The sequence below is a fragment of the Vicugna pacos genome, chromosome X (genome assembly GCF_048564905.1).
Source record: "Vicugna pacos chromosome X, VicPac4, whole genome shotgun sequence".
Taxonomy (NCBI): Eukaryota; Metazoa; Chordata; class Mammalia; order Artiodactyla; family Camelidae; genus Vicugna; species Vicugna pacos.
The window spans coordinates 30,900,835-30,926,194 of record NC_133023.1 but is presented as its reverse complement, the minus strand read 5'-3'; the positions used below and the strand labels follow the sequence as shown (position 1 = coordinate 30,926,194).

At 43.1% G+C, this 25,360-nt stretch overlaps 1 protein-coding gene and 1 pseudogene across 4 annotated transcripts in view; one reads left to right on the top strand and one right to left on the bottom strand.

Moving 5' to 3' along the window:
• Nucleotides 1–1,056, top strand: part of BCOR (BCL6 corepressor) — a 45,547-nt gene extending 44,491 nt beyond the window's left edge. For all 4 annotated transcript variants that reach the window (XM_072955688.1, XM_072955690.1, XM_072955692.1 and 1 more), the window contains one exon: nucleotides 885–1,056. In XM_072955688.1, the coding sequence (XP_072811789.1) occupies nucleotides 885–945 (61 nt within the window). In that variant the 3' untranslated portion in view covers nucleotides 946–1,056. The remainder of the gene's footprint in view (nucleotides 1–884) is intronic.
• Nucleotides 1,057–24,508: 23,452 nt separating this feature from the next.
• Nucleotides 24,509–24,993, bottom strand: LOC102538101 (large ribosomal subunit protein eL29 pseudogene; annotated as a pseudogene).
• Between the last annotated feature and the right edge of the window lie 367 nt (nucleotides 24,994–25,360).

Genomic DNA, 25,360 nt, shown 5'->3' with positions numbered 1-25,360 from the left:
TGTCCCTGCTGGGTACTGTCACTTGGCATTCAATTTCCATCCTACATCCTTTTCATTCCTTCCTGTATTACAGAGGCTAGAATTCTGGACTCCCTTGCAGCTAGGATTCTGACTGGTTGTTCGGTTTGGAAGGCAGAGTGAGGTAGAGGCATCTTCCTGCTCTACTGGCTGCTGATAAGAAAGACCAGGGACATATTGGCCAATTGGAGTGACTAGACCAGCCTTCCAACACTGGCTCTCCCGCTTTGTGGCAATGAGAAGCAGTAATGATTGTGGTGGCAGCTTTCTGTTTCCTGGATGACAATCTCAGCAGATTATTCTTAAACCCAGTGGTTCCAGTGTCGTCCCTGACTCACATTTCTCCAGCCCTCCCAAAGATTTTATAAGCATCTGATTCCTTGTATCAAATCCATTTGAGCTCAGAATGTCCTTAGTGCTTTTCAGTCTTGCATTAAACCCTGAGAACCCTTAGGCAGAGCAGACGGAAGGGTCCTCTGGGATCAGAGAAGAGGCTGAAGAGATGATGTACTTGAGTGGGGTCTTGAAGTACGTGGAGGGAGAGGGCCTGCAGACTGTGGCCTGGCAGGTGGGAACAGGAAAATCCAGCACTGACAGATGTGGAATGAGAGAGAGAGAGCCCAATATTGGCAAAGACTTGGAGTACCAAATGAAGTTTGGGGTGCACCCTGAAGGCAAAAGGGAGCCAACAAATGTGCTTGATTTATTTTTTTGATTATTAAAAAAAAATGCTTTTTATTGTTTAAAAAAATCCAAGCATTTCAGAAATAGAGGTTCTTATCATCCCAAGCCAACCCTTCCTCCTCCCCTTCCCCACTCCAGGATTCAAACCAGTGTTAATAGTTGGCTGAATTTTTGTTTCTCAGGAAGTCATCTCAAGCGGCAGATGGGAATGGATCAAGAAAAAGCAAATTGCAAGACCAGTAAAACAGACCTGCAGAAATGATTTAAGCAAAACAGCACCGGTGAGCCTGAGCTCCTGTAGCCAACAAGGGGCTCCCGAGAGTCCAAATTAAAGCAAAGAATAACTCCAGGGCACTTGGCTCTTTGTATTTGCATTCGAGCTGGAGGTAAAGGGAGGGCCCCGAGGCCAACCAAGGTTCTGTCCTGAATGAAGGTCATTGTATTAATTAAGCCAAGAAAACAGGTGGGAGACACAGGTTTAAGGGGAACAGAGGAAATAATGAGCTTGGTGTAGGAGACATTTAAGGTTGTGGTTCATACAGTTGGAGGAGCTATCGGCAGATTAGACCACTTATTGTAAGATCCATCAGGGTGTTTGAAAACATGGACCAAAAAGAACTAAAGAACTGACCCAGGGTATAGATGAGCTGACCATGACCTATAAAGGTTAGGCTGTCAGGGAACTCCCTGTGGGTAAAGAGGAGGTACCATGGGTGTATAAGCACCCCCGAACCCCCCATGAGGGTAGAGGGAGCCCAGGTAGAGACCACATCCCCCGATGTAGGAGAGCTCTCCGTGGTGAGTGAATGAGAACGCGCTGACTACAGGGGGATGCCGGGTTATAGAGTCACCCATCCTGCTCACCACATTGGAGGCAAGTATGGTTCATTCAACTTCTGAAGGTGTCTCTAAAGGTCAAGGGCATGCCCTCTGTCCTGTCCTCCGTCCTGGCTGCGATGTGGCTGTGACAGCTATAGCCACAACAGCCACCCTGGACCATGAAGCGTGGAAGTCAAGTACTCCATGCATTTGGAGGAGCCTGGGTCCCTGAGGACCTAGTGGGACAGAGCTACCATGCCCCGCCCTGCCCTGCTCCGATTTATTGAGAAAAATAAACAATTCTGTTGAAACCATTGGTATTTTGAGTTTTCCTGTTACTCCTGTCAAATCTAATCTTCATGTGCTTACTATCTGTGTGCACTTGGACATGTGCCTCTTTCAGCTTTGTCATACTGGCCCGATAGGGTAACAGCAAAAGACTGAAAACACCCAAATCTCCATCGGGCAGGCCCTGTTTAACGTTAACAGTGGTACATCCTCACGGTGGGTACTATGCAAGTGTACGAGGAGCTGAGGACCAGCTCTCTAAAAATTGCTTTAGTGTCCTTCAGGGTATGTCATTAAATGAGGAAACAAAGTGAAGAAAAGTATGCACATTTCCTACCATTTAAGAAGGGGATGGGGAAATTACTCATATACACATCGGTGTTTTATTTAAAAAAAAAATGAAAATATAGACATCTTTGAAAAAATGATTACCTCTGGGGAAAGAAGACCAAGCTGCGTGGGAAAGGGATGGAAGCTTCACTTCTCTGAATGTTTTTCAAATACTAATTGGACTTTAGAGTTTACATGAGTATGAACCAAAAGAAACGGCAAATCAAAAAGTAAATGAAGCAAACCTAATTATGAGTTGGTAGACTAACTATTTCAAGTGACTAAAACACAATAAAGTGATTATATAATCCCTCACCCTAAGGACTAGAAAGTGCAGCAACATGTGAGATTGTTTTCACAAGTCCTATCTCCTGTTTGTGTTGTGAGAGAAAGCAAAAAGTATTTGCAATTGTAGAGAACTGGGATTTTCAGCATGGGAGAAAGGAGATGCAAAGTTGTGTAGTCTTGGTCTTGAATTAGAAGTATCACTGAGCTCATGATGAATTTTATTTAAAAAAAAAAAAAGTCTCCTAGCTCTGTCCACCGAAAATGCCTAGAAACAATGACCAATAGAAATGAGCACCACTAGCTCCCGGACTCTGGTTTCTAAATACCTTTTCCTACCAAGAGAATTGAGGCTCCTTTGAGAAATGGTTGATTCCAGTAAAGGTTGACAGGGTGTGTGGATGTACACAGTAAGCTGATGGGGCTGGATCAGAAAGACTTAACAGCCAACGTGGAGGGGCCCCTACTGGATGAATTTGGGCCACTTTTAGCATCAATGAGATAACTGCAATGAATATAGGGTAGTCCCTGCCCTTACCTACAGTTTCGCTTTCTAAGGTTTCAGTTACCCAGGGTCTGAAAAAAATTGGAAAATTCCAGAAACAATTCATAAGTTATAAATTGTGTGCTGTTCTGAGTAGCATGATGAAATCTCGCTCAGTCCTGCTCAGTCCTGCCCAGGACGTGAATCATCCCTTTGTCCAGCATATCCACGTTGTATATGCTCCCTGCCCGTTAGTCATTTAATAGCTGATGGGGTTATTAGATCAACTGTCACTGTATCGCAGCCCCTGGATATAGTGTTTGGTACTGTCTGCAGTTTCAGGCATCTGTTGGGGGGGGGTCTTAGAGCATATCCCCCACTGATAAGGAGGGACTACTGGAAACATGAAATACGTTCAAATCTATGAGTTTATAATGGTATATAAAACAGCAAACCCATTGATCTCTTTGGAGGGATGTCATGGAAAACCTCATCATTTGAAAACTGGCAAATAAAGGGGTAAAATGAAGCATTTCCCTGCCTTTCCTGTATGAAAGGAAACGTTTTGCTTTACAACAGTATTCCAGCCAATACAAGAAGAAATGATAGAATGTTACCATTTCACAACCGTTAATGAAATAGTGGATCTAGGCAATGACCATTCACGAATGCCAACATTACCAAAAATAGAAAACACGAAAAGGAACAAGCAGGCACTCTGAGGCTCCTGGTAGGCAAACGCTTCACCTCCTATGAAGGAGTCTTGTCAAAAAATGGAACCCAAAACTGATGAGCCTCCAGAACTGTGCTGCCCAATAGAAACACGTCACACATGCAATTTAGAATATTCTAGTGGCTACATTTTAAAAAGTGAAAAGAAACCATGGAACTAATTTTTAGATGTTAACTCAGTATATCCAAAGTACTACCATTTCAACATGCAATCAATAGAAAAATCATTATTACTGAAATATTTCACTTGGGTTTTTTTCCACTAAAACTTTGAAAGAAATCTGATGTATACACTTACAGCCCTTTACAGTTTGGACTGGCCACATTTTAAGTGCTCAGTAGCTTTGTGGCAAGTGGCTACCATACTGGACAGTGCAGGTTTAGAACTATTTACAATTTACAGGAAACACAGGGGACAGGAGAGCATGTTAGGACACTATGGATATGTATTCAGCAAAAGCCGAACTATAAGGGTTCTATAAGGCACGTGATTCGGTTTCTTCAAATAAATGGTAAGTGGAGAAAAATAGATGGAGTGGGGAACCTATCGACTCAAAGAGACTTAGAAACACCCAAAATTGCAAAATATGGATCTTAGAGTACGATTTGGACAGATAAGCAAAAAAACAAAATATTTGTGAAAACCAGGGGAAATAGGAACAGAGTATTTTGGGGCGTGGAGGGGGGAGTCCTTATCTTTTAGCAATATATGCTCAAAAATTTACGGATGAAATGATAGGATATCGGCGATTTCTGCATCATAATCACCCAGGAGGAAGGGGAAGGAGTGATTGGTACAGGGGATTTATTTGCACTAGACTCCTCTCTACTTCTGGGTATATATGAACTTTTCTACAATAAAAGAGGTTTTTGTCGTTGTTGCTGTGGTTTTTAAATGGGCGTCAAAACCTGTCTTTCAGAGTTGTTATGAGGATGAGAAAAGCACCAAGCACGGTGCGCAACAGGTAGTAGGCACTAGATAAATGCTTAGATTCCTCTTTTTAAAAAGTTGTGTTTATAAATAAATAAATAAATAAATTCTTAAAACACACACACACACGCACACACACAACAAAACCCTGAGGTGATCCTGTCTCTTCACACACAATTTGCAAGTTCCTGCAGATTAGATTCGGTTTCCTTATCTCTACCGTCTGGTGGTGACCTGTTCAATGGGAAAACTGGCAGAGAGAGAAGCTATGGCAAAAACCCAGAGAGGCAGGGATGGGGCAAGACTCTGTGTACGCCTATTATGTAGTTTTTAACGGTGTAAATATTCAAAACCCCAAAATGAAAATAGCTGAATAAGGGCAAATACTGAATTTGAATATAAACAGGAACAAATGAAACATTGTATCTCATCGATTACATTACCACACAGAGAAAAGAATTAGGCTAAGTCACTTTTAGACACAGCACACAGATTGTACATCCTTAGTGGAATGTATTCTAAGGACAAAAATCACCGCAAAGATACCTTGAACTTCACTCAGCAGATCTCCTGTAGTGATATTTGTATTGAAATTGTACTTTGTTGAAAGTATTTTATAAGCATTGTAAGCTGGAACCAGCGATAAATATATCGGTAGGGTTAGGAACCTCTGTGTCAGAAGGGAGATATGAATGTAGAATGCAAAAGGGAGAAAGAAACCAGTGATGTTGGATTTCAATTGTCAACTCAATATTTAAACAAATACAATGCAGATTTCCAAGCTCTGCTGCCCACTAAAAGGACCTAAGAAAACATTGATACTCCAGTAGCAATGAGCACATCCAGCACCAAGTTCTTGGTTTCTAAATACCATTCTCCACTATCAAGAACCAGGCATTGCTTGAAGAAATGGCCGACTCAGGGAATGTACAAGGCCAGCCTCGCCAGTAGAGGAACAGACTGGAGCCATGTGCCTCTCTGTGATGAATAAGAAGGACACAGCATCACCTCTGCAGTGTTCTTTTCCAAAACATGGAATCTTTTAAATCCAATCATGAGGAAACAGATAAATCCAGAATGTGGGACATTCTGCAAGACAACTGGACTGGCTTACTTTCATTTTTATTTTTTAAGCACTGCCATGAAAAACAAAAGCAGGGGGAATGTTCTAGACTCAAGAAGATTCAAGAGACAAAACATACACGACCCAATGCATGAACCTTGATAGTATCCTAGATTAGGGGGAAAATAGCTAGCTATAAAACACTTTTGAGATTACTGAGGAAATTTTTTTAAATCAATCTCATTGAGGTATCATTTACATACAATAAAAGACACCTATTTTAAATGCACAGTTCTATGAGTTTTGGCAATTTTACACCCATGTAACCACCACCCCCAATCAAGAACCTAACATTTCCATCACCCCCCAAATTTCCCCTATGCCTCTTTGTTTCCAACATTCCCCTCACCCCAGGCAATCACTGATGTGGTTTCTCTCACTATATAGAGTCAATGGGGAAATTGAAATAAAGACTATAAATTAGAGGGTATTATAAATTTTCTTAGGAGTGATAATGGTGTTGTGGTTATGCAGGAAAGTGTTCTTATTCTTGGGAGATGTATGCTGGGCTGTTGAGGGGTGAATTATCATGATGTCTGTAATTTATTTTCAAATGGTTCAGCAAAAAGCATATACACACACAGATAACAACAGCATGGCAAAATAATAAGTGATGAATCTCGGCAAAGGGTATATTAAACTGTTCTTTCAACTTTTCTATAACGTTTGAAATTTTTCAAAACAATAAGTTGAGGGGAGAAAAAAAGAAAAAAATTGTAATTTTCATCTCAGACTTTTTTCAATGCCTCTCATAACTGCTTCTGTAGAGAAAGATGAAATAAAGACAGGTTAAAACATTTATTACCTTGTCACTCTTCTCCCTCTTCTGAAAGGTCTTAGGATTCTGTCAAAAACAGAAGGCCCAAAAGGTTTTGTAGCCCCTCCCCACTAAGTCCTCTCCCAAAGCCCAGGTTCAGAGTTTGGGGTTTGGATTTGGGTCTGGTTTGGGGGAGGGGGTGTCTCTCCCCCTCACGCTGAAGTCACCCCCTCTCTTAGTCTGTTCAAGCTGCTATAACAGAATGGTGTAAACTGAGGGCTTATAAACGACAGAAATTTCTTTCTCACAGTCCTGGAGGCTAGGAGTTCAAGATCAGAGTATCTGCGTGGTTGGGTTGGGTTCTGGGGAAGGCCCTCTTCAGGGTTGCAGATTGCCGACTTCTCCTTCTACCCTCACGTGGCAGAAAAGCGGCAAACTAGCTCTCTGGCCTCTTCTTATAAGGGCACTAATGCCGTTCAAGAGAGCTCCACCCTCGTGACCCAACCATGACCCCAAGGCCCCACCTCCCAAATACCAGCACATTGGGGATTAAGATTTAAATGTATGAAATTTGGGGGGATGCCAACATTCAGTCCACCACACCCTCCTCCCCAGAGCCCTCTGCCTGGCCAAATGGGAGAGGTTTTTTGGGGGGGAGGTGGGTAGAGGGAGGTAATTGGGTTTATTTCTTTATTTAGTTTTAGAGGAGGTATGGGGAATTGAACCCAGGACCTCATGCATGCTAAGCATGCCCTCTACCACTTAAGCTGTTTACCCTCCCCTCCCCTAGATGGGAGGGTTTATAGCCAAGTCTCAGTCCGAGTGGGGAGGTCCTCATTAAGTCAGTGCAGGCGGGCAGCCGGAACCACGCTGCTGGGGTGAGTCGCTGTGCGGGGCACGAGAGCGCACTGCTCAGGCCTGCCCCGCCTGGGGAGCCTGTATCACGGGAGAGCCCAGCTGTCTTTCTCCTCCGGATCCACCACCACGTTCAGGCCGAGGCCGTACTTCCTGGGGGCTGTTCCCAGCCAGTGACTGGATGCCACAGCAGTACTGGGGCCGCTCGTTCTGGCAAGATGCGGGACACCTCCAAGGGGTGACTTTAGCTCAAGCTTTCTGGAACCACACTGCAGTATGACAGTCTCCCTACCCCTTCCTCCTTCCTTCTCCTCTCCTTTCTCAAGTGTTGGACCTGATCGAGGTCCAAAGGCTCTCCTTGACTTTTCCTGCTTCCTCCCCAATGACTGGCTTCCCTGTCTTATCCCAGCTCGGCCTCTCCGCCTTGGCTGACCCAAACGCACCCACTTTCCCTCTGCCCCTCGTACTGTGAAAGAGGACTAGGACCAGAGTGAGCGGAGGCCCAATTTGATTCTGGAAACTGCTTTTTATCCTCAGTGTGTTTCTATTCAAAGAAAGCAGAGGACAAGGAAGCAAGAAAAAGTCAGCTTTAGATGACCGTTCGGGACAGAGAAGGCTTGTCTGGGGAGGTGGCGTTTGAGCAGGTGAGTGGATCGGTATGTTGGCTCACGGTCCACCCACGAGCTACTAGACCCCAGTGACATCAACCAAGACACATGTCACAAACTTATATATATACTGACCAAAATAGAAGGCAGATCACAGAACAATGTGTACAGCATGACACATTTATATAACATTTATAAATAGGCAAAATACCATGTTATATTCTTGATGGGTTTCTGAGTAGTTAGCAAAGATATAGAAACAAGAAGAATGATACATCCTTAATTCAGGATACCTGTTACCTCTGGGTGGGGGCAGGGGCAATGGAGGAAGAAATGGTTACCAGAAGGAGGCAGGGGTAGGGAGGGGAAGAGGAGGAGAAGGAGGAGGAAGAAGAAAGAAGGAAGGAAAGGAGGGAGGTTGATCTTTTCTGTCCACTCCCCACCCACCCTGTTACCTCCCTGTTCTGGTTATGATGGCCACCTAAAAGTCACTCCCAAACTTTGTGGTTTCTGCTGGCGGAAGGGCAGACGTATAGACCAATGGGATAAAATAGAAGCGAGCCCAGAAACAAACCTTCATGTAGATGGTCGACTGACTTTCGACAAGGGTGCCAGGACTGTTCAGTGCGGAAAGGACAATCTTTTTAGCAAAAGATGCTAGAAAAACTGGAAAGAGTCAAGTTGGACCTCACACTGTACCCCAAAACGAACTCAAAATGGAGCAATGACCTACATGTAAACACTAAAACTATAAAACTCTTAGGAGAAAACATAGGAGCAACTCTTGGTTGGGCAATGTTTTTTAAGATATGACATCAAAAGCACAAACAACCAAAAAAAAGTAAATTGGGCTTTTTCAGGATTATAGACTTTTGTGCTATGAATGATACCCACTGGCTGGGAGAAAATATTTGTAAATCTTATATCTGTTAATGGACTCGTATCCAGAATATATAAAGAACCCTTACAACTCAATAATAAAGAGATAAATTAAGTTACCCAATGGAGAGGTTAATAGCTCAATGGTGGAGCAGGTGCTTAGCAGGCATGAGGTCCTGGGTTCAATCCCCAGTACCTCCATCAAAAAAAAAAAAAAAAAGCAAAAATTACCCAATTAAAAATATGTAAAAGATTTGAATAGACATTTCTCCAAAGAAGATATATAAATGGCCAAAAGGTACACAAAAAAAAGTTCAAGATCATTAGCCATCAGGGAAATGCAAATCAAAACCATGATGGGAGGGGGAGGGAAATAGCTCAGTGGTAGAGCAGGTGCTTAACATGCATGAGGTCCTGGGTTCAATTCCCAGTATCTCCATTAAAAAAAGAAAGAAAGAAAAAAAAAAGGAGAAAAAAACACAATGAGATAACACTTCGCACCCATTAGGATGGTTTTAATCAAAAGACAGATAATAACAAGTGTTGGTGAGGATGTGGAGAAACTAGAACCCTTGTACGTTGCTGGTGGGACTGTGAAATGCTGCAGCCACTTTAGAAAACAGTTTGGCAATACTTTAAAATGTTAAATTGAGAATTTTCCATATGCCCCAGCAATTCCACTCCTAGGTGTGTCCCCAAGAGATACGAAAACATACATCCACAGAAAATCTTGTATGTGACTATCATAGCAGCTTTATTCATAAGAGCCAAAAAAGTGGATAGAAGCCAAATGTCCATCATTCGATGAATGGATAAATGTGAAAGTGTAGTCTAGCCATACAGAGGAATATTACTTTTCAATAAAAAGGAATGGAGTACTGACACCTGCTAGCACATGGATGAACCTTGAAAACATTATGCTGAGTGAAAGAAGCCAGAAACACGAGACCACATATTATACGATTCCATTTATAAGAAATGTCCAGAAAAGGCAAATCCATAGAGACAGAAGCAGGTTAGTAGTTGCCAGGGGCTGGGGGAAGGTGGAAGGAGCATGAGATTTTTTTAGGAGGTGATGAAAATATTCTAAAATGGATTCTGGTGATGGTTGTGCGACTCTGTGAATGTACAGAAACCACTGAATTGAGTCAAATTTATGGTATGTGAATTATATTTCAATAAAGATGTCAAAAAGAAACTTCTTGCTTCCAAACAATGACATTTATTTTGCTCGTGAATCTGGCACTTGAGCAGGCCTCCTCGGGGACAGCTCACCTATCCTCCACTTGGTGTCCGCTGGGGTGGCTCAAAGTCTGGGGCTGGAATCTTCTAGAGGCACTTGCTTTCTCTCACATGTCTGGCGATTGAAGCTGGCTGTTGGCTGGGACTCCAGCAGAGGCTGTCAGCTGCAGCACCTACACTCTGTGTGTGGCCTGGGGCACCTCCCTGCATGGGGGCTGGGTTCCAAGGCCAAGGATCCCTTAAAAGCGGGGACCACTTCCAATCTGTCTTTCCTTTGATGACTTCCTCTAAAAGTCATACCGTCACTCTCCCCACCTTCTATTTGTGAGAATTGAGTAAATGAGGCCAGCCTGTTTTCAAGAAGAGCTGGATTAGATTCCGTCTTTTGTGGGAAGAAGGTCAAAGAATTTGGAGGCATATTTTAAAGGCATCACGCACCCTTTGCACCAAATCTTTACGGAAGGGAAACCATTCAGGGAGTGTGAACCAAGGAATCCCACTGAAATGCCTGCAGAGGGATTTACATTTCACAGAGCCATGTGTAAAGGAGTAGTTTGGGCCAAAGGCTCACAGGGACCTGACTTAGGGTTACCCCAGAGAGCGGCTGGGGCTGTGGGAACCACAAACGCCCTGTCTGAGGGTGCAGTGTGGCTTTGGGACAGCTGTCACTGAGAGGGGACCCTGGGTTGCCGGGTCTTCTGACCTTTCAGAAAAGAAGCCAGTAATCTGGATTTTTACGTGTACTCCCCCAGTCATGACATTCGTAAAACACTGTGTAGACCAAGCCAAACCAGCCCATCCCCAGGCCCACCAGTTGCCAAATTCTGATCTGGGGAGGTAGGTATTTTTCATTTACACGGAAATAAGGAATACAAATTTCCAGAACTGCGCATGCTCTGGATGATTCACCCCCTGGGGAGGGACAAGAGACAATTTTGAGAGCCTCGGCCTCAAATGTCCCCTAGAGAAGCAGCATCATGAGGCCACTGAGCCTTGGGTCTTGGTTAATTTGCTGGTAAATAAATAAGTGAATCCAACTTATTGGAGCATGAGCTTTAAAAATTCTTTAATTTAAACATTAAAAATTTTTTATTATATGGACTGCAAGCACATGGGTGGGTGGGAGGCAAGGTTTTGGTGACTATCCTTTCAACTTTCTTTTTCTGTTCATATATCTGTTACCTTGTCTTTTCATATCGTACAGGTGTTTTATCAGTAGCTTTTTAAACTGAACATATTGTGACATCTTACAACGTGAATAAGTACACTTCTCTGTTATTATTTTTGATGATTAACATATTTTACTATCCTCAGATTTATTTAATCAACACCCTGCAGGACCAGTTAGGAATAGCTTTGGATTTGAGGGCCAAAACCAAAAAAGTGAATGATAACAACACATGGATAAACCAATAGTGGCTTAAATAAGATAGAAGTTGAAATCTCATTCATATCAGGGAAGCCCAGACATGAACAGTGCCCTGCTCACCTACCATCTCTTGGCTCTGCCTCTCTCAATGCACGGCTTTCACCTCATGGTTCAGTGAAGCTACTGGAGTGCCAGCCATTGTATCTACATTCCAGATAGCAGGGAGGAGAGGGAGACCAAAAAGGCACAGCTTCTTCCTTTAAGGTTTTTCCCAGAAGTCATCTCCAACAGCTCCATTCACAGGCAGACCTCGCTTTTTTGCACTTCGCAGATCATACATTTTTTACAAATTGAAGGTTTGTAGCAGCCCTGTGTTGAGGCATTTTTTTCCAACAGCATTTTCTCACTTTGTGTCTCTGTGTCACATTTTGGTGATTCTCAAAACGTTTTCATTATTATTATATTTATTATGGTGATCTGTGATAAGTGATCTTATTGTTACCACTTTAATTTGTTTTGGGGCGCCACGAGCCAAGCCCATATATAACGGTGAACTTACTCGATAAATGCGTGTGTTCTGACTGCTCCACTGGCTGGCCTTTCCCTCATCTCTCTCTCTTTCCTCAGGCCTCCCTATTCTCTGAGACACAATAATTTTGAAATAAGGCCTATTAATAACCCTACAGTGGCCTCTGAATGTTTGTTCAAGTGAAAGGAAGAGTCCATCCATGGGGCAAACTTTATTGTGGTCATATTTTAAGAAGTGGCCACAGCCACCCCCACCCTCAGCAACCACCACCGTGATCAGTCAGCAGCCATCCACATCGAGGCAAGATCCTCCACCAGCAAAAAGATAATGACTTGCTGAAGACTCAGGTGATGGTTTGCATTTTTTAGCAATAAAGTAGTTTTTAGTTAAGGTGTGTCTGTTGGTTTTTTAGACCTAGTGCTATCACACACTTAATGGACTACAGTCTAGTGTAAACATAACTTTCACATGCACTGGGAAGGCAAAAGATTCGTGTGACTCATTTTACTTTGTTGTGCTGATCTGGAACCAAACCCACAATCTCTCTGAGGTCTGCCTTTGTGTCAACCATCACTTAGTCATGTGGTCATAGCTAGCTGCAAGGGAAGCTGGACAACGCAGATTTGACTCCAGGTGGACTGTGTCCCTTTAGAAATCTTAGTGCCCAAATTGTAGCCTCAAAATACCATTTTCCACTGAAAAGAACCAGGGCTTTTTGGAGAACTGGCTGATTCCAGATCTGGGGCAGGAAAAGCAGAAGCTGTGAGCCTGGAACATACTATACCACAAAGCAAGGAAATTTTCGAAGTTTGACATGGGCTTGGTTAAAAAGGCTTAGGAGCCACCAGTGAAAGACAGAACAATGTGAACATCAAGAAGAGTAACTGCCATGGATTGAAACACGTTCCGTATGTTCAATTTCATAGGTTCATGATGATACTGGAAAGAGAGAGAGAGACCCCATTGGTCCCTTTGCAGGATACCTGGGAGCCAATATTATTCTGAAGACTGGTTAATAAAAGGAAAGAATCAAGCATTTATTTTTCCTATCTTTAGGATAACAGACCAGTTGACTTTTTACTTTCTAGAAGGATCCTAGCTAACACATATGAAGAATAAGTGATAGAATTGTAACATCACCATTTGGCAGCCCCTGATGAACTAGAATCTATAGCGGTCATCAAAGATCACCAGCATCACAGAAAGAGAGACAGCGGCCCGATGGAACATAACATCATCTGTGACATGGTCTTGCCAAAAAAGAAAGAAAAAGAACACTCCAATCCAAACCGATAAAGCCTCTTGCTCTAAATACCAGTTTGTGAGATACAGGGATCAGTGGAACCTGGAAACAATACTATGGAGGATGCATGCCGTCAGCAAGAGTCAGACTATGGAATGCTCTCGGGACAGATGACCCGGCTTCTTCAACACACGTGTGCTTTGTCTTAAATTCCCCTTCTCACATTATTATAAGGGGTCAGTCCCCTGAGTCCTGGATCCTGTTCCCACGGTTGCCCACTACCACCACTCTGACACTTCCCATGACTCAAGAGGAACATTTCTTAGACCGAGCAGGTGGGATAAAGAACAGACATGGCCACAAACTGGAATGGAGGCCAAGGACATGTGAGGCCTGAAAGTTCACATGTCCCCCAAAGTCCCCTTTTAAAAAGTAGCCCCTTAGATTCTGCATATAAGCGATAGCATCCAATATCTGTCTATCTCTGTCTGACTTATTTCACTAGCATAATACCTTCCAGGCCTATCCGTGTTGCTGCAAATGGCATTATTTCATTCTTTTTTATGGCTGAGTAGCATTCCATTGTATACACATACCACATCTTCTTTATCCAGTCATCCAATGCTCCTGTGAACATTGGAGTGCATGTATCTTTTTGAATTAGTGTTTTTGTCTTCTTTGGATATATTCCCAAGACTGGCCTTTTTTTTTTTTTTTTTTTTTGCTTTTTTAAAGACTCTTATCTTGAAAGGAATAGAAATGTAATGAATAAAATAAACTTTGAAACAGGCTAAAAAAAATGTAGACTCACTTTTGGCCCCTTAGGCCTGATGAAATGTTTGCTGTCATTGGGTCTTCGTTTAGAAACTTCTGCCCTCCCTCAAATTCCTTCTTTCCTGACTTCCGCTCTCCTCGTCTCTGGACTCTACAAGTCCCTAACTGTCCCCTAGAATCTCCAGAACTGGTCCTGTCCTCTTGACTTGCCTTCCTTGAGGGGAGAGAGGGTGGAGGCAGATATTATGAGCAGACTGGACACCCAGGAGCCCTGAGGTAAGACACTCAGCCTCACCTCGAGGAACTCTCCGGAGACTGGAAAAAATGCCATTTTCCACAGACTAGGCCCAGTTTCAGACCATGCTCCCACTTCAAGCTCCAGCCTCTCCCTGGCTGAGGCTCACTTCTCAGCTCGTCTTCAGAGCCCCTTCTTCTCTGAGGACCTCCAGGTCCTTCCCCAAATCAACCCGCATTTGGCTTCAGTGTCGCTCAGATGTCTCCCCTTCTTCCCCCAGGCCCAAGGCCAGAACCCAGGCCAGTCAGGCCCTGCCTGAATGTCCCGGATTCTACCTCCTTCCCCATCAGCAAAGAGAAATGGCCCGACCCAGGAGTCCGTGTTCCTTCAGGGAAGCCTCAAGCAGAGAGGCCTATGCTTTTGCTTATTTGTTTATTTGTTTGTTAATTAATTAAATTATCCAGCATCTTTCTGGACACAAGAGGCCCGGCAATTTCAGAACTGAGGCCACCCGCACACCAAGCCTTCAACCTTCTAAGCCTCACGCTACATTGTCTTCAGACAGCCGCCCCCCTCCTGCCCTTCTGTGTGCTCCCCCAATTTTCTCTTGTTCCCTGTTTCCTATCATTTGAATTGGGAATCCCGCAAAGCTGACAGGTCTTTTCTTGAAAGGTGCAGCACCGCCAGAACCAAACAACCAAACAAACCAAACCAAACCAAACCAGAAATCCCCAGTTTTCTTGGATTTTACTGCTTGGTTGTAACACAGCTAAAAAGGTACTACTCCTCTTGCCCTGGAGGATTTTCCTTATATATTTTAAAGTACAGGAAAGAAAAAATCTGACTGAATCACACTACCACCTCAAACGGAGCCTAACTCTTGGGGCTCTGGGTACTTTTGTGGCCCTGCCAAATTCACAAATATCTGTGAATTACCGGGTATCGGGTAAGGGTCACTACACTCTGTAGGACCCACGGTGCTTCTTCCCCGGGGACTCACTCACAGGTAGGTAGGGGAGGTAGGTAGGCCCCTGTCCAGAGTGAATTTCACAGCCTCCTCCAGAGAGTGTGAAAGGGCCCCCAGGGAACTCAGAGACCCGAGCAACTGCTTGGTGGGAGGTGCTGTGTTAGTTTCCTAGGGTTGCCATAACAAAGGGCTGTATCTGTGCTACTTTGTTAAGGTCTCACGTTTCTAGAGGGCGGAAGTCTGAGATGAAGATGTCACTAGGATTGGTTCCTCCTGAGAGTGTGAGGGAGAATCTGTTCCTGGCCCCTCCCCCAGCTTCCGGTGGTTTGCTGGCCGTCTTTGGCGTCCCTTGGCTTGTACAAGCATCCCCTCCATCTCCGCCTTCATCCTCGCATGGCGCGCTCCCTTTGTGCATCTGTCTCCATACTTGTCCTCTTATAAGGACTCTGGTCATGCTGGAGTAGGGCCCACCTTACTCCAAATATGAATTACATCCGCAAGGACCCTATTTCCAAAAATGGTCGCATTCTGAGGTACTGTGAGCTGGAACTTCAACAGACAAATTTGGGTGGGGGGAAGACACACAATTCAACTCATAACAGATGTATTCTAGAAGAGGTGACAAAATGCCTGGGTCTTGAAGGACAGTGGCATTTCAGAAGCAGAGCCTGGGAGCAGAGGCAGCAGATAAGAGACAGAAATAGGAGTGTAATACAAATCACCAAATTGGACCCTGAGAATCACTATATTCAAGAATTATTTATTGAGCACTTACTATGGGTCAGGCACCATATCAGGACCTGGGGTAAAATGACAGACAATTTCCAACTTCTTGGTGCTCTCAGTCTAGTGGTAGAGCAGATCCAAGAAGACACTGGGTTTGAGGGCAAGGGGAAAGAGACAGAGATGGAGCAATAGAGTTTCTTTTGCCTCCTTTCTGCTGGTGGGAATGCAAGTGTGATGGCTGGAGCTTGTGTAGCCATCTTGTACCTAGGATGTTGAGATTGACAAAATAGAAGGAGACCAGTTCCCTGAAATGGAGTGCCGTACCAGTCCTGTATGCCTTTCAATGAAAGAGAAATAAGCATCTGTCTTGTCCAGCAACTAGGAGTGGTAGGAAAATAAAAGTACTCTTGCAACCAAACTTTCCCTCAGAAAATGGGAAACTTTTTCATAGAAACTTTTATGGAAATGTAATATACAAAAAAGTATACAAATCATAAATATACATCTTGATAAATACATGAATTTTCAAAAACTGAACATACTCATGTAAGCAGCACCCAGATAAAACAGAACATGACTAACACCCCAGAAGGCCCCCCAATGACTCCCTCCATTCACCTCCCCACCAAGGGTAAGCCCAAGCCTGTCTATATGTTATATAAACCAGATCCTACTGTGCCTTTTCTTTTGTGTTTGGTTTCTCTTTCTCAACACTGAATTTGTTAGATTCATCCATGTGGTTACGTGTGGTTGTAGTCCATTCACTCTCACTGCTATGTGGTGCTTCATTCTGTGAATTTCCCACAACATACAGACCCATCACGATGCATTGATCCATTTGACTGGTGACAGTTGCCTTACAGTTGAGTTCCAGAAAAAGCTCTTGCTTTGGAGGACACTCTCAATGACTTTATTTTGAACAACAGAGTAGTGTTTGGGGAAGACCCATTAACCCGAAATGGCTTCAATCAATGTTGGTTTGCAAAGCTTAAGAGAGGTCACCTAACAGAATTGGCTTATTTAAAAAAAAAAAAAAAAGGAAGCAAGGAAGGAAGAAGAAAGAAAAGGAGGGGCTGTTCAGGATGCTATGGCAGACTACTGCACACTGGGTGGCTTATAAACAACACACATTTATTTCTCACAGTTCTGGAGGCTGGGAAATCCAAGATTAAGGTGCTGGCAGATTTGTCTGGTGCGAACCCAGTTGTTGGTTCATAGACCGTTGCCTTCTTGCTGTGCCCTCACATGGTGGAAAGGATTGGCAAGCTCTCCGGGGTCCCTTTTATAAGGGCACTAATCCCATTCATGAGGGCTCCACCCTCATGACCTAATCACCTCCCCCAAACCCTATCTCCTGATGCTATTACCTTGGGGGGTTAGGATTCAACATAACACATTTTGGGGGGACACGAACATTCAGCTCATTGCAGAGGCAAAGAAAGTTAATCAAGATTTAGTCATTATTCCTGGTTACAACACAAATAGTGGGCGTTGTTGTGGTCAAGCCCTTGAATGCCTGCTTTCAAATACAATACAGTCAGTGGTTCGTTGTGGAGGCCACAAATGCACACAGAAAGAAGGCATAAAAGAGAGAGCCTACTGGTTGCACAATGTGTGCTTGTAACTTTGGATGAAATTTCCACACAGAAAAGGCAGGGTTGCACTACTCAGTGAGTAGTGCAAGTGAAATCACTAATGTCAAAGATTTGTGGGAAGTTTAATAAAGTAGCTTTGGACTATGACAGTGGGAAAGGCGATACAATTTCAACTCATATGTTATTTTAATAATAAATTCTTCTAAATAATAAAGGTAACTATGATGGTTTTAAAAATACATCCTGGGGGTGGGAATAGCTCAGTGGTAGAGCACATGCTTAGCATGCTCTGTATGTTGAAATACGCTATCAAAATACCAAAACCCCACAAATTTGTGATAAAGTCATTGTGGCCACAAATGTTTTGACACTTACCCTGTTGAGAGGTGGGGTCTATGTCCCCTCCCCTTGTACCTAGCCTGACCTTAATACGAGATTTGCTTGACCAGTAAAACGTGGCAGAAGCGACATTCTGGAACTTCCTTTTTCTCATTGATGTATGATGAACATACAACATTAGTTTCAGGCGTACAACGTAATGATTCGGTACTAGTATATATTGCAAAATCATCACCACACTAAGTCTAGTTACCCTCCATCACCATACAGAGTTACAACATTTCTTTTTCTTGTGATGAAAACTTTTAAGATTTACTTTCCTAGCAACTTGCAAATGTGCAATACAGTGTTATTAACTATAGTCACCATGCTGTACCTTAGAGCCCCAGAGCTTATTTATGTTATAACTGGAAGTCTGTACCTTTTGATCCCGTTCACTCATTTTGTCCACTTGACATCCTGGAATTCCTAAGGCTGGATCTGAAGCTGCCTGGCAAGCTCCTCCCTTATTCCCCGGAGCAGTCTTTCGGGAGCTGTGGGACACCACGTAAGAAGTCTCACTACCCAGAGGCAGCCCACTTAACAGAGGGACAGAGAGACAGAGATGCCCAAAGGAGCTCCCAGTCATTGGGATCATCCAATCCGAGGCCTCTGACATTGCCGGAAGCAGGGACAGCCCGCCCAGCCCTGCCCAGATTGTAGGTTCAAGAGCAAAAGAAATGATTGTTGCTGTTTTCAGCCATTACCTTTTGAGGCAATTGGCTATATAGCATAGATTACCAGAACACTAATGGATGGGACTATTTAATTATGAATTAAATAATAAGACCTAACAGAGGGCTTAACAAATACCATAATTTCAAAACAGTGATGAGTGTGATCAATACATTGAGCTATTGACAGGCACTGTACTATGATACGGAAAGACCTGTGATTAGCAACCAAGTCACATGTACCGCTAACACAACGATGATGGTCGCCTACGCACAGGGCTGGAGGAAATGCTAAATTTCAGTTACAGGTTAATGAAAAGAAAAATAAAAAGATTTCCCATCCAAGTTCACAAGTCCTGACAATTCTATCTGCTGAACCCAATTTAAGAAGCCCTATTTTAGAGAGAAATCGGGGCATCGGTTTGATGACTGATTCTGTCCTTCTTAAGAATTCAGTGAAACAGCTTTTATAGACAGCTGAGCAGACTGTATTTTTAAATGTGTTTTACCGGAAGCTTTAAAAATACCCCTCCTTTCATTCTTCTCCTCGCTCTCTGATGTTCTTTCTCATTTTTCTCCTACAGCATCTCTCGCTGTCTCCTAGTGTTCTCTGTTCCTCTCCGTCTCCAGAACCCAGCGGCTCGGGAGCCCATACCCCTGGCCTGGACCACGCAGCCAATTCTCTCCGTCCTGCCCGGTGCCACCCATCCACTGCGCTGCTGCCTGAGACAGTTTTCTAGAACATAAATGTAATCCTGTCCTTTCCGGCTCCAGCTCCCAAGCCTGCACTGGTAAGTGAGGGGGATAAAAGCTTCTCAAAGACATGCCAGAAGCAGGCCCCTCTCTCCTGGCCACTGTTATTTGCGACATTTCTCTTAACGTCACCCAGCGCTCAGGCTGGTTCCAGCCACTCTGGGTTTTTTATTTATTTGTATTTTTTTAATTTTATTTTTTATTGAAGTGTAGTTGATTTATAATGTTAGTTTCAGGTGTGCAACAAAGTGATTCAGTTATATATACATACATATTACTTTTCAGATTCATTTCCATTATAGGTTATTACAAGATATTGAATATAGTTCCCTGTGCTATACAGTAGGACCTTGCTGTTTATCTATTTTATATATAGTAGCTTGTATCTATTAATCTCGAACTCTTAATTTGTCCATCCCTTTGCCCTTTCCCCTTTGGTAAGCTTAGTTTGTTTTCTATGTCTGTGAGTCTATTTCTGGTTTGTAAATAAAATTTGTATCTTTTTTTAGATTCTACACATAAGTGACAGCATATGATATTTGTCTTTCTCTGACTTCACTTAGTATGATAATTTCTAGGTCCATCCATGTTGCTGCAAATGCATTATTTTATTCTTTTTATGGCTGAGTAGTATTCCATTGTATAAATATACCACATCGTTCTTATCCAGTCATCTGTTGATGGACATATAGGCTGTCTCCATGTCTTGGCTATTGTAAATAGTGCTCCTATGAACATTGGGGTGCAGGTGTCTTTTTGAATTAGAGTTTTCTCCAGGTATATGCTCAGGAGTGGGATTCCTGGGTTATATGGTAACTCTATTTTTAGTTTTTTAGGGAAACTCCATACTGTCCTCCATAGTGGCTGCACCAATTTACATTCCCACCAACAGTGTAGGAGGTTCTTTTTTCTCTCTGTGTTTTGCTTTTGCATTTCTGCCCTCTCCTGATACTGCCCTGAATTCATCCCCAAGGCTAAGGTGGATTTACCTGTGAAGACAGGGCCAGCATCACCTCCTCCAGGAAGTTTTCCTAAGCTCCCCACCCTAAGATTAACCCTAATATTAACTAACCACGCCTTCCTCATTGGCCCACACACGCACTCTCTCAAAGGGTGGGTTTTTTTTCTTACAGTTTATTGAAGGACTGCACACATACAGAAAAGTGCTTGTACCATAAATGTATTGCTCAATGAATTTTCACAGACTGACGCAACTTGTTGCACTTGTGGGTAAGCAGCACCAAATAAGGAACAGGACTTTCCCAGTCCCCTAGCTGTCCCCCTGTGCCTCCTCCCAGAGGGTAACTATTGTCCAGACTTGTCACTACAAAGGCTAGCGTGGCTTTTAAACTTCAGATCTGTGGAATCACACAGTTTTTTTTAATCTACTTTCTTTTTTATTTTAACTCTTTTTTTTGGGGGGGTGGAGGTAATTAGGTTTATTTATTTATTTAATGGAGGTACTGGGGATTGAACCCAAGACCTTGTGCATGCTAAGCATGTGCTCTACTGCTAAGCTATACCCTCCCCCAACACAGTTTTTTTTTTTATGTCTGGCTTCTCCCACTCAATATTATGTTTATGAGATCACTCCATATTGTTATGTGCAATTGTAGATTGTTTGTTTTCACTGCTGTATAGTATTCTATTGTGTCACGACACCACAGTTTCATTCCCCATTCTGCTGTTGATGGGCATTTGTGTAGTTTTCAGTTGGGGGTCATTACCAACAGCACTGCAGTGACCCCTGTCTTTTGATGAACATGGGTACACAATTCTGGTGGAATATACTCCTAGTAACCTACAAAGACATGTTAAAACACCTGCAACATTTTACAGCAAATCACTATAATTTGTATCTATCTATTTCCCTCTATTAGACTGTAAGCATCTTTACCAGTGAGCTGTGTCTTACATATTTCACTATCACCATCATCTAGCTTACAGTAGCCATTCAAGAAATATTATTCCAATGAGTGAATACTGAATGTGGACGAATTGCTAGAAGAGAAATATTTCTCCTGTGGCCTTTGTATTATCTCATCCTTCTGAGATTCTCCCACATTCTCTTACTTACTATTTATATTTTTCTATCACTTTATTACATTTTTATTAAAAATTTACCAAAGCCTTTCTGGAATAATGTTAGACAGACACACAGACACAGATACAGACACACACAGCTTCCTTTTTCCCATCGAAACTCTTGGAAAACCACGGGACTAAGTAATTTGACTATGTGATGGTCTATATACTCTTTTCTAGGAGGAGTCTTAGCTACACTAGGAAGTCCCTGTTCCTGGGACAGGAAGCTGTCTGAGTCATTTGGGTCACACTCCAAATGTTTTATCTTTTTAGTTGTTGAAAAATACCGTGCACAGAGAAAGGAAGTTATTTTATCTTGAAGTAGCACTTCGGGGCATACCTATAGGAGATTCACTCCTCCAGAACTGAATCACCTCAGTTTAGCTTTTCACACTTTTGGTGGCTTCTTGTTGGGTATGAGTGTGAGTTTTGTTTCGTTTTGACACCGTCTCCAAGAATGGTTCCTCTCTGTAAGTTAAAATGATAATGAATTCTTACAAAGATGACTTTCAACAGCAAAGTGATCAAAAGAACTCTTTCAAACGGTTTGACTGCTTCTGTTAGTTTATCATCACTGTTATTGCTGGAAACATTAATTTGCCATATATTTAATTCACTCTTTTCTCTCAGTCTCTGAAATGTGATTTAGGTTATTCTTCATGGTTTTTAGAACGTGGTTCTTAAGGTTGAGAGTTGGGTGGGTATCTTGCTTTGGGAGTTGAAAGAGGCACATCTACCACCTAGGTAAAAGAGAAATGTGTTTTGTGTTATTAGAATGGTTTAGAGCTATGCCAAACGCAAGGTTGATTCATGTACTGGTTATCTATTGCTGTGTAACAAATCACCCCACAATTTAGTGGCTTGCAACGACAAAACATTTTTTGAAATATATTATTTTTTTACTGAAGTACAGTCAGTTACAATGTGTCAATTTCTGGTGTACAGCACAATGTCCCAGTCATGCATATACATACATATATTCATTTTCATACTCTTTTTCATTAAAGGTTATTGCAAGATATTGAATATAGTTCCCTGTGGTATACAGAAGAAATTTGTTTTTTAATCTGTTTTTATATATAGTAGCTAACATTTGCAAATCTCAAACTCCCAAATTTATCCCTTTCTACCCCCTTTCCCCAGTAACCATAAGATTGTTTACTATGTCTGTAACCTATTTCTGTAACAAAACATTTATTATCTCACAGTTTCTGTAAGTCAGGAATTCAGGAGTCAGGGACCCTCATGAGGTTGTAGTCAAGATACGGGTCTGAAGGGTCCACTGGGGCTACAAGATCTCTTTCTAATACGGCTCATTCACATGGCTGTTGGCAGGAGATCTCAGTTCTTCAACACTTGGCTTACCCTATAGGGTTGCAAGATACCCACAACATGGCAGCTGGCTTCCCCAGATAGCAGTGAGGAAGCCACAATGCCTTTTCTACCCTAATCATGGATGTCACATACGGTCACATTCTATTCATTAGAGGTGTCACTAAGCACCACCCACAACCAAGGGAAGGAAAATCAGGCTCCACCTTTTGAAGGGAGGAGACTCGAAGAATTTGTGGACATATTTAAAAACCACCACAGGTGGTAAATAGGTTAATTGAATCCAATCAAGTGTTGAGGCAACATGGGTGGTAGCCTGAACATATTTCCCTCTCCTTCAGATGACAGGGCAGAGAGACCAGAGGTTAGAAAAGAATCAGGGTAGGATTTACCTTGAACTGGGAACCTGAGATTAAGAAAAAAAATTCTACTTGAAGGGTATGGCCTTGGATCGTCAGTTGTCATAGCAACTATAAACAGGATTAAGAAGGGCTCTGGTGGTCCGTCCGGGATGTAAGCAAATTCTCCCTGGAGTTCTGTAGGGCCCATGTCCTGGCCTCCAATTCCTACCCAGTGGTGGGGGTGGGGGTGGGTAGAGTGCATGCTTAGCATGCATGAGGTCCTGGGTTCAATCCCCCGTACCTTCATTAAACAAAACAAAACAAAACAAAAAACAATTTCTACCCAGCCACAAATGTTAATCTGAATAGTGTGATGAACCGTTGATCAACGTCAAAGGATCAACCTCAAAAGAAGGCAAAATCATGACTCTCATACAAATACAAAGTGAACACATGTCAAAGGTTGTATATAGGTCATTAATTAAATGAGGGAACGGGTGAGATATAACTGGTTCAAAGGAGAATCCCAAGAACAGAAACATTTGTAGAAGGGGAACATTGAAATAAATTTGCAAATGGACCCCAAACTGGCTTTTGGGGTGGGGGTAGGGGTTGTCACTTCCCCAGAGAGAAGTTATTTGCTTATCTATAGGCAAGAAGTCCTCACAGTGCTACGAGTTCTCAGCATCTTATAGAGTTGTAAAATAGCCTGGCAAAGACAATGGTTCATATCGCGGTAGGTTCGGAAGATACCCCCACCCTCAGGCTCCAGCATTCCATCGAAAGAATAGCCAGTAATCTCTTATGCTTATTCCAAAGCCTTAAACTTTCTCTTGTATCAAATAACCTCAACTCTCTTGAGTTGGCAAAACACCCTCCTCAGAGGGTGTCCTCTTAACCTTGGGAAGGTTGAGAATTGAATACGGAGAAGATGAAATCAATCAAGCATACTGTAGTGATATTTTGGTGTTAAGTTCAGGAACAATCTATGCCTGTGATTTAATTTGTAGTGTTTATGAAAACTTGGGGGTAGTAAAGAATTTGGCAGATTAGCTTTATGATTCCAACTTAAAAAACAAGGTTAATAAATGGAAGTGAAAGCCTTGTGAAACTCTAAATGTAAAAAATCTGGAACTTAAATAAATCAATAGTAACTAAAACCCCAGTTTTAATGGTCTTTTCTATATACAGCCACATGAATTTACTGGGATATCAAATAATTCCCACTGATGGTCTGGAGGAAAGAGATGTAGAAGGCGGCAAAGGAGGGGGAGGACATGAAGCAAAAAATGATGTCATGTGTTCGATTTTCATTTAAAATGAGATAGATGGCAGGTTTTTTTTTTTTTTGACTGATAGATCCTGCCTCAGGTTTATTTGTACAAACAGCACAGGAGGACATGAGCCCCATGCAGACAGCAGCCCAGGGGTCACACCAGTCCTTCTATCCTCACATCAACAGATGAAGGTCTCTACTCTGGAGCCTTTGTGGGGGCCTGGGCACCTTTGGGAGCCTGAGCCAGAGCCAGAGCGGGAGCTGCAGCTGAAACTGTGGCCTTGGTCTGAGCCTTGTCCTTGTCCTTGTCCTTTGGCTGGCAGAGCCTGAGACCCTTGGTGATGCGGGCACCAGCACGTTTCCCGAGCTTGGGGTGAGCAATGTAGGCAAGTCGACTGAGCCTGCAGCTGTTGGTTGCCCGTTGGGATCTTGGGCTCGACCTCCTTGGGCTTTATGAGAGCCGTGACAGCCTCGGCACGTGCACTCGTGGCCTTGGCGTTGTTGGCCTGCATCTTCTTCAGGCCCTTCTTGTGCTTCTTGGCAAAGCGCATGTAGCTCAGGAACTTGGGGTCCACCCTCTTAAGAGATCATATCGCTGTGATCTGATCGGGGCTTTTTGATGCTGTTTCTGTGCCATTTTCAGGACTGGTTGTGTGTGGTGTGGTTCTTCGACTTGGCCATGTCTGCACTGGACCGGGGAGATCCTGAATCGCCTGGGACCGGAAGAGAAAGAGTATATGGCAGTTTTAAAACAGAGCTCCAAGATTCTTTGACACACTTCCCATTGAGAGATAAGAGGGAGGGGTTGATGTCCTCTTCCCCCTTGAATCTGGGCTCTGTAACTGCTTGACCAACAGAATATGGCGGAACTGATACTGCTTGTTTCCAGGCTTAGTCTCCTTAAGTAACTAGCAGTTTCCGTTCCCTCGCTCTCTTGGGTGCTCACTCTTGGCACCCAGCCACCATGCTGTGAGGAAGCCCAAGCCAGCCTCTGGAGAGGCCCACATGGAGAAGAATCAGAGCCAGCCCCAACTTGCCAACCATGTGT